This window comes from Camellia sinensis, chromosome 4 (genome assembly GCF_055761805.1).
Source record: "Camellia sinensis isolate YWXY chromosome 4, ASM5576180v1, whole genome shotgun sequence".
In the NCBI taxonomy this organism is placed as follows: domain Eukaryota; kingdom Viridiplantae; phylum Streptophyta; class Magnoliopsida; order Ericales; family Theaceae; genus Camellia; species Camellia sinensis.
The window spans coordinates 176780574-176790145 of NC_138964.1; the positions used below are offsets into that span (position 1 = coordinate 176780574).

A 9572-nucleotide genomic window follows, 5' to 3' on the forward strand; every position below is an offset into this window, starting at 1 on the left:
TTAACTATTTTAATCTGGATTAAAAAACTTAGTTTAGGAAGGACTTTTTGATTTTTGACTTTTTTTATGATAAAAGAGTAATAATTATGAGTTGGTTGTGATATTTTGTTTGTTGTGAATAAAATAATTTATTTTATCTTTTGTGATTAAAATAGCCCCAAACTTTCTTGCCAAACGGATAAATTACAAATGTATGTATTTGTAATTTATTTTATAAAAGTAAAAAAGAAAAAAAGGAAAGAAAAAGACGCTCCCGTGTGTAGGCTTTTCCAGAATGTTCATGTGTGTTTGGACGATTGCATTAGCGGTGGTGGTGTGAGCAGTGAGCACATCATTATCCGAGTCAAACCCCCATAAAAAAATACCATATAAACTGCCTTGGGAAGAAAGAAAAATTAAAATAATATTATATATATTAATTAATGATATAATATAATATAATTTTTTTTTAATATTTATAATATAATTAATAAATAAAATCAATAATAATATTATAATTAATTAATGATATAATATAATATAATTTTTTTTAATATTTATAATATAATTAATAAATAAAATCAATAATAATATTATAATTAATATTACTACACTAAATAATAAATATAATACCAACAAAAAAAAAAAAATAGCATACTAGCAACCACCACGTTTACAGCACCCAAAATAAAAAAAAAAAAAAAAAAAAAAACCAAAAAAAACGTCTATATATATTTATTGACCCAATTTACAATGGAGGAGGAGTTACAACGCTTCGCTAAATACCAAAAGTCAATCGAAATCAAAGAAACGTTTGGATCGAAAATCGGAAAAGATGGCCGGAGTTGAATTGCTTCCGAGAGAATTCGGATACGTTGTTCTCACAATCGTTCTCTACTGCTTCCTCAATTTCTGGATGGCTGGCCAAGTCGGCAAAGCCCGCAAGAAGTTCGTAATTCTTAAACCTTTTTCTTCAAATCACAGTTTAATCAAATAGTTTTTGTAATTGTGAGTTTTTGTTTTTGTTTTTTTTGGTTTGATTTACAGGTACAAGGTGTTTTATCCGGTCATGTATGCTTTGGAATCTGATAACAAGGATGCCAAGATCTTCAATTGCGTTCAGGTTTTGCATTTTTCTCTTCAATTTTTGACTCAGATATTTTAGAATATGATTTGATTGATGGAAATGATGAATGATTTGAGCAGAGAGGGCACCAGAACTCGCTGGAGATGATGCCTCTGTTCTTCACGTTGATGATTCTGGGAGGAATTAGGCATCCCCTCATTTCCACTGCGCTCGGATTGGTTTATGTCGTCGCTCGCTACTTCTATTTCACCGGCTACGCCACCGGCAATCCCGAAAACCGCATTACCATTGGGTAATTAACTATTCATCAGCTCCCTATTTTCCACCTAATGCTATGAATTTTGTGATTTTTTCATTTTAAATCAAAGCACGTGTTAATTCTATGTACAAGTTTAGGTATGTGTATCAATTTTCTTTTTAGGACTGTTCTAGTCTGCAAATAGAGATGTGAATGATAGAATCAAAATTTTGCATTGAAGTTCAAAAAGTAGATCATATTCATATGCCATATATCAAAACTCTTTTGGTTGGATCATTTAATTTAGACTGTTTGATGTGACCAAAAAGTAGATCATCACATGCCAAATGTCAAAACTCTCTTGGTTGGATAATTCAATTTATACTGTGTGATGCTGCTATGCTGGGATCATTCAATTTTGATTTGATGATACCAGACTAGATACTCTAATTCTCATCTTGCTTGTTCTCTTATCCCAAAAACACTTCTCTAATGATTCATCATTGAATTTATATGGTTTAATACTAGGATGTTTGGAACTTTGGGTCATTCAATTTATGTTGTTTGATGAGACTATTATGTTTGGAACTTTGGATCTTTCAATGTATAATGTTTTATAGAGATCATATCTTCTGTCCCCATCTGCACTCTTGTTCCAAATACGTCTATGAGGCCTAGAGAGACTCATCTTATGTAGAAAGGTGGTATGGGATAGGGATTAAGGAGGATGGGACTGAGCAACACTTGAGCTGTTTGATATGAACATGTGATCTAATGGTTGTCTTTTTACTAATGGTGTGTTTGGTTGGGGGATTTGGAGAGGGATTTGGAAATGGAAAGGGAAAAAGTGTGTGAAATTATGTGAAATATATACATATTTTATTCACATTTCACTTACCTTTTCCATTTCCCTTTCCAAATCCCTCTCCAAATCCCCCAACCAAACACAACATAAGAAAATCATAAAAAAGTGCATGAAACTTTTTTATGCCCTAATGAATTATCCTGTCTTTTAGAAATTCTATGTTGGCAGTGTGCCGAACAAATAGGGTTAAATGAATGTATGCCTCTAAAATCAAGAAAATGATGGACCAAATATAAATTATCATTGAATTAGGCACACGGACATGTGTTGTTTCTGACCTACTACATAATTTTTGCCTAAATAGACTAATCATGTGAAGAATTCATGACAAGAATCGTTGTAGTTGTTATAGATTTGAATGAATTTTTTGTTTGGTTGCAGAAAATACGGTTTCTTAGCATTATTTGGGCTTATGATCTGTGCAATTTCATGCGGGATTAATCTTCTCATTGCGTAAAGAGCGCCTGCAGCTTCAGCAGTTTGTCCTTGCCTTGCATCCTCAGTCACCTTTGTTTTTTGTTTTTGGTTTTTCTACAGCTTTCATGCTTTTGTGTATTTTGGTTTTTCTGTTAAAGTTGAGTAGGCTTTAAGCAAGATGTTGCCACTTTGTGTAGGTTGTGTTTTACTATTAATAATGTGAGAACATGGATGTTTTGGACGTGAGTTGAAAAGAATTACAGAATTTACTAAATTTGAATGACAATCCTCTCCTTTTAAATTGATTTATATTTCTCAGTTATGGTTTGTTCACCCCAAAGGTGGGGAATTTTGAATTCAAAAAAGTCAAACTTAGTGGTTGTGTGTGAACCCAATAGACGAGGGGATCTGGGGTTATTGCTGTGTGTTGTGAGCCTTCTTGGGACATTATTCCGAGTTTATTTTGATGACTTAAATTGTTCATATTATAAAATTTATTGAACATATATCATTCATGTAAAAAAATTAGGTTAGTCAAATATCTTTAATTTCATGATCGAACTTGAATTTGGGTTACAAATATATAATTAATCTGATTTTTTCATGAGTGATTTACTTGACTAATTTTATAATAAGAATAATTTGAATCATCAAAATAAATTTGGGATAAGTCTTCATAGGCCACACAGTATTGTTGTGCCATACTCACAATAGTACCCCGTATCCGTTGAGGAGTTTGTAACAAAAATAAAACTTTTCCCCACGCCATATGGGACCTTCACCTTTAAGTTTATTGTGTAGATGATTTACAAATTTGTTTTTAAAACATGAATAATCATAATTATATAATTTGATTGTAACAAAAATCAAAAGGGCTACATGGTTGACTTGAAAATGTGAGCAAATGTTATCAATGATTTTATTAGCAAGCAAGCACTAAGGCCATGTTTGTTTGGGCGGACTGGATTAGTATCCCTATGACTAATAGTCCTAGGACTACCAATCCGTTGGATTATGTATCCTATCTTAACTAATAGTCAAGTTTAAAATAATTAATCCGTACTTCAATTGTTTAACCAAACATCGGATTAATAATTTTATTGGACTATTAGTCCAATCCCAAGCTCATGTCCACCCAAACAAACATGACCTAAAGGTACAGTTGATTGCGCCCACTAATGGAGGATAAGAGGTGAGGCGGTAGTTTGGCCTATTTTAAAAATATTTCGTTATTTGATTGTAGAATAAATGAGGGAGGAGAGACAAAGAATGGGAATAGTTTGGCCTTTCATATTTTTTTTTTCATTGAATGAAGAAAAAAAAAATGAAAATAAAAGACAAAAAAATTATGTCAAAATCACAAAAAATATTTAATATTACATTACAACAATTAATAAGTGTCGCTTGATCTTCGCTCTTCTTTCATTTTTAGAAGCAAATAAATTAATCATACTTGCATAATCTAGTGTTTTTGCAAAATTATTTTCAATGGATAATAATGCTAATTATTTTAAATGGATCTTTTAATTTTTTAATGGATCAATTTATTTTAAGTTAGTTTAGGTCTTCCTTAATTTTTTTTTTGATTTAAAATATGGAAAATTTACCCATAAGTCCTAGTTTTTGAAACGTTGAACCATTTAGTCCTAAAAGTTTTCTTATGCTCCATTTAGTCCCATTTTTACATTAACATGATGTGAATGATGTAAATGATCTGATGTTTCATTCTATAATTTCAAAATTTATTGAAATCTGATGAACATTAGATGTTTTTCATCCTATATTTTCAAACATTATTGAAATTTGATGAACATTAGATGTTTGAAATCCAATGTTTGTAACATGACTCTGATGTTATTAACATTGTATCTGATGTTATTAACATTGTAATGGGACCTTTCAGTCTATAAGAAAACTTTTAGGACTAAACAGTGCATAAGTTATTAATTTGGGATTTATTGGTGCATCCCCCTTAAAATATACCTAATATATTACAATAAACTATAATAGGAGGACCCTTTTTTGAGTTTATTTTCAATTGATAACAATGTTAATTTTTTTTTGAATGGGCCTTTCAATTTTTTAATGGGTCAATTTATTTTAAGTTAGTTTGGATCTTCTTTAATTTTTTTTTAAACTTAAAACATATCTAATATATTACACTAAATCATAATAGAATGAGTCATTTTTTTGAGTCTATTTTGAGGGGTCCTAGACCATGGCCTTGTTGGCCCTGCCCAGGGCCGGCACTGTCAGTATAAGGAAGGAATAGTTAGATCTCATATGTTTTTTAGTCAGTATAAGGAGGGAATAGTTAGATCTCATATATTTTTTAGTCCGCTATTTATTTATCACAGTTTTCATTATTTGATTGCAAAATAAAAATGAGATAAGGAATGGGGCATTATTGGTTTTCACATGTTATTTAGTTCCTTGTTTGTTTACAATGGTTTATGTTGTTTGATTGTGTGATAATGAGAGAGGATAAAGGATGTGAAATAGTCAGGTCTCATATATATTTTAATTACGCTATTTGTTTACCAAATAACTTTAATACTAATATGGGGATTAAATGTGAAAAAAAATTATGGATTAAACAATTTGAATTGAATTGTGATATTAGTAGGATTTTGCATTTTTAGATTATTTTTCCCATCAATCTAGCTCTTAAAAATAATTATTTCTTTTCATCACATCATAATTAAACAAATATCTTACTCATTCTATCTAATCTTTTTAATTTATCTCTATAATTATATCATATATTTAATCATTCATCACATCTAATTTCATCAGATAATTTACCTCTCATAATTCTATCAATAATCTCTTCCTATCTAAAATCATAAAAAATAGTCCAACAATTGTTGGTAGTTTGCTTTTTTGATGGGTTTGCTGTTATTTTGTTTTCATATTTAGTATTTTTTTTAATAAAATATTTCAAAAATCTTTAGGTTTCTAGATCTTATTTAATGAGGAGAATTGAAAAATTTTTAAAAAGACAAAATAAATAAAAAATAGTGATTTTTTTGGGCTTATTTTACCTTTTTATTTTTTTTGAATTTAAAAAAAAATGACTTTTAAGATTTGTTTACATAAGCCAGGCCTAGAAAGTAAAATATTTTAACATAATTTTAGAAAAAGATCACTACAAATAAAATGTTCAAAAAAAGAAAGTACTTATTTAAGTTATCCCAAAAAGCTAACACCACCAGTTAAAATAAAATGTAATTTTATAAAAAAAATATACAATTATTTTAAATCCATTAACAAATGTTTTTTTGAGTTAATTATCTAAAAGTCCTATTTATAAATGTTATGATAGCTCAAGTCTTATTTAAGATTTTTTGAACCAATAATTTATTTAATCAAACTGAGAATATTATCATTTTTTTTTTAATTTTAAAACTAAGAACATTATAAATTTTGCATAGTAATGTTCCAGATAATTATTTCACTAACTGATAAAAAAATAGAGCATGAGATTTAAACGTTTTTGCCCTTCTACTTATTGGTTTGATTAAACTATCAAATAAAATCAAGAACATTATCAATTTTTTCAGTTTTAAAATTGAGAATATTATCAATTTTTTTAAAAAGTTTTTTTATTCTATTTTATTTTATTTTATTTTTTCCAGTTTTACACATCATTGTTCCATCATCATACTCTTTTAGACACAAAATTTTCAGTTTTGTACAAAAAAAATTCAAAATTTTCAATTTTTTTTAAATATATTTATTTATTTGCACATATTTTTTTTTTTTTAGTTTTTTCAATTTGAAAATTGATATTTTAAAGTTTTGAAAATCAAAATAAATGTCAAATCATCATGTGTTCTTTATAAATTATTATAAATGAAAAACAGTCATTGTTTGAAGGGCAATTCTGATTATTAAAAATTTAATGGGACTTGAAGGTCCAAAAAATCTTAGTTATAACTTAATGGAGCATAAGTTCATAAATTATAACTTTTACGTAAATGGCCCATTTTTTTTTACTTAGTTCTCGTTTAGCAAGACAGTTGGGACTAATCTAACCCATTAAAAATTAAAATAGACTAAAAAGTTAATAAGGGAGTATTTGAGATGATCTAAATAAGTATTAGGACTGAGCAAGAAATTCGTATAATCTGTAATCCAATTCGGTCCAGTCCAATCCAGTAGGATTGGATTGATTTTTTAAATCCGTGATTTGGTTCCGGATTGAAAATTTAAAAATCAGTAGGCCACGGATTAGTTCCGAATTGAACCCCATGATTCTAGATTGGAACCAATCCAGACTATAGTATAAATAGTCTATATTTATACTATAGACCCTTCCACATAATATCATTTTTTATTTCATATACAAACTAAACTAATTTTCTTATTACTTTTGTTTGATGTTATGTTTAGTTTTAATACAGATGAGACCTCTACTTTGTGCAATGTGTATCCAGTTTTATTGCTTTTGTTTGATGCTATGTTTATGTTTTTATAAAATTAAAATGTTATATATTTTTATTATTATTTAATTATGTAAATCTGTAGTCTAAAATCCATGTTTAAATGGATTGGATTGGTTTCAATTATTCAGGAACCGTAGATAACGGATTGGTCCTAGTTTTACTTCAATCTGGATCAATCCAGACCATGCTCTAGTATACTTTTTGATTTTTTACGAAAAAAATAAAATATAGGTTGGATTTGAAATGATATGGTAGAGAAATGATATGATCAAAATAAGATGATTGAGACTCAAATAGAATAATGTGCTAAAATAATATTTGTTATTTTAGCACATGCCAAACACCCTCTAAGACAAAATATCATATTCTGTAAACTAAAAACACAGAATATGCAGCGGATAAAATAATCAGATCATACCTTCTCGATGATAGAACCTTCTTGGATAAATCACGTGCTTCCAGGGAACTTCTTGATGAATCAACCCAGCAGTGGAGTGATATCACAGATTGAATATCACCCACACAAACCACAGTGTCAAAGACTTGATCGTTGTGTTTTTTGGAGAGAGTCAGTATATGGGTAGAAACAGACTATACGTTGTTTCTCACTTAGATTACCCATAACCATATATCAGATATATAATATATTATAATATCTATCCATATCAGTTAAAACTGATAACATCTGTATCTTGAGTGGTTATCCTAAATAGGTTTGAATTCAAATTCAAAACCTATTTGGATAAGGATCAAATTTAAATTTAAATGGTCATGCTACATGGGCGCCCATTACTAACATCTCCCACTCGCACATGAGTTGGCATGACACTGCCACATCTCTATCTCAATCTCCCCAAAAAGAACAATCTCATACTAGCCAATGCACCGTGCGACCACTGAGAACACCTGCAAGTGGGAGCTCTATACTAGAAACTCAATATGAGTCAGCATAGAGACATCAACCCAAAAAGAACAGAAATAGTGTCTCATGTACCCAGACCCATCTAGCTACATCAGTCCAAAAAACATCTCTAATCCCTCAAAGAGCATGTTTGACTCTCCTAGGTCCCGCATTATATTCACACCCAATCAGCATCCTATAAAGAGCGATGTGAGTTGTCGACAGTGAATATAGAGCAGAGATGTAGAACTAGATGATCTTCCCTTCACCCTCATATCATTCAATTTGAAATTGACCGCTTTCCCAGTAATGTCCCTTAAAGCCGAATCATACATGACCGCAGGCAACATACCAAAGTAGCTGAACATCAACTCCTCATCTTATGACATAGTCAAAGGTCACAAAAGGCACAAAGTAAAGTCATTTAGGAAAAAATGACTCTTAGGACTCACACGGTGAAGAAGCAGGGATCCATTCTTTCACCTCGCTAACGGGTCGATAAGCACATGCAGTATGAATGCATGTTATAGTGGAGTTACTCTTCCAAAGAGTGATGTTAAACTCACACACCATACAGATCTTAGTCTAGTCGCTCTTAAGCGCACGAGTCGCTTCCTAGCGTCTAACTCGAATTCTCTATTTGCTCGCCTCTCAGGCATCAAATGAGATCTCGCATCTGGCTATCCATAACAGACATATCATGGAAAAGTGGGTACTCTCATATCCATGGTCGGTCTCTAACAAGACCTCATCTTGCCTCCAACCAAGGCGACATAGCTAGTGGATAATTTTAGCTTCTAGTCTCATCCTTACTCGCTACCCAGCGCTAAGGGCGATTGCTCGTGTGAGTGAGCCAATCTTGCCTGCTAACATCAATTTAATTATTTTGTGTATGCTAATTCACAAACCATTACTAAAAGTAGTAAACATAAATGTGTGATAGAAACAAGTATGAATACTAATGGCATAAATATCCCCAAAAAATGAGTTCAACTGAATACACATAAAAAATATCACCACCTACGTAGTCCTAAAGCCCTAACATGAGTAAGATAAACATCTCTAGCAATGGGCTTAGTCAAAGGGTCCGCAACCATGCGACTCGTAGGGATGTGCTCCAGGATCACTTCTTTCTACGCCAAAATATCTCTGATAAAGTTGAACCTCACATCAATGTGTTTGGTTCTGCCATGGTATTTAGGATCCTTAGCGTAAGCGAGTGCAGCCATGCTGTCACAATGGATAGTCACAGGGTCTGAAGTGTGTGTGACAACATCCAAATGCTGAAGGAATCTCCTCAACCACACGGCTTCCTGAACAGCAGATGAACAAGCCACAAACTCAGCCTCCATGGTCGATAAGGCGATGCAGGATTGCTTCTTACTGCTCCAAGAAATAGCACCATCGCTAAGCATGAAAGCATATCCTGAAGTAGACTTACGCTCATCTAGGTCTCCTCCCCAGTCAGCATCACAATAGCCAACTAGATGTAGATCTGAACTCTGGTAGCAAAGTGTGCAATCTGCAGTTCCTCTAAGATATCGTAATATCCTCTTAACTACTTTCCAATGAGCTGGTCCTGGGTTGGATTGGTAACGACTCACCAATCCGACTGCATAACAAATGTCAGGACGTGT

General features: G+C 31.4%; 1 protein-coding gene and 1 long non-coding RNA gene across 2 annotated transcripts; one reads left to right on the forward strand and one right to left on the reverse strand.

Moving 5' to 3' along the window:
• The first annotated feature begins 484 nt into the window (after positions 1–484).
• On the forward strand, positions 485–2872 carry LOC114271703 (microsomal glutathione s-transferase). The gene is made up of 4 exons (XM_028213314.2): positions 485–927; positions 1027–1102; positions 1186–1358; positions 2551–2872. The coding sequence occupies exons 1-4, from the start codon at positions 815–817 to the stop codon at positions 2624–2626; spliced, it is 438 nt and encodes a 145-aa protein (XP_028069115.2). The 5' UTR covers positions 485–814; the 3' UTR covers positions 2627–2872.
• LOC145789709 (uncharacterized) lies at positions 976–2557 on the reverse strand. The gene is made up of 2 exons (XR_014327944.1): positions 2256–2557; positions 976–2093 (listed from the first exon to the last, which is right to left on the reverse strand). It is a non-coding gene; the product is annotated as an uncharacterized LOC145789709 (long non-coding RNA).
• Positions 2873–9572: the final 6700 nt, after the last annotated feature.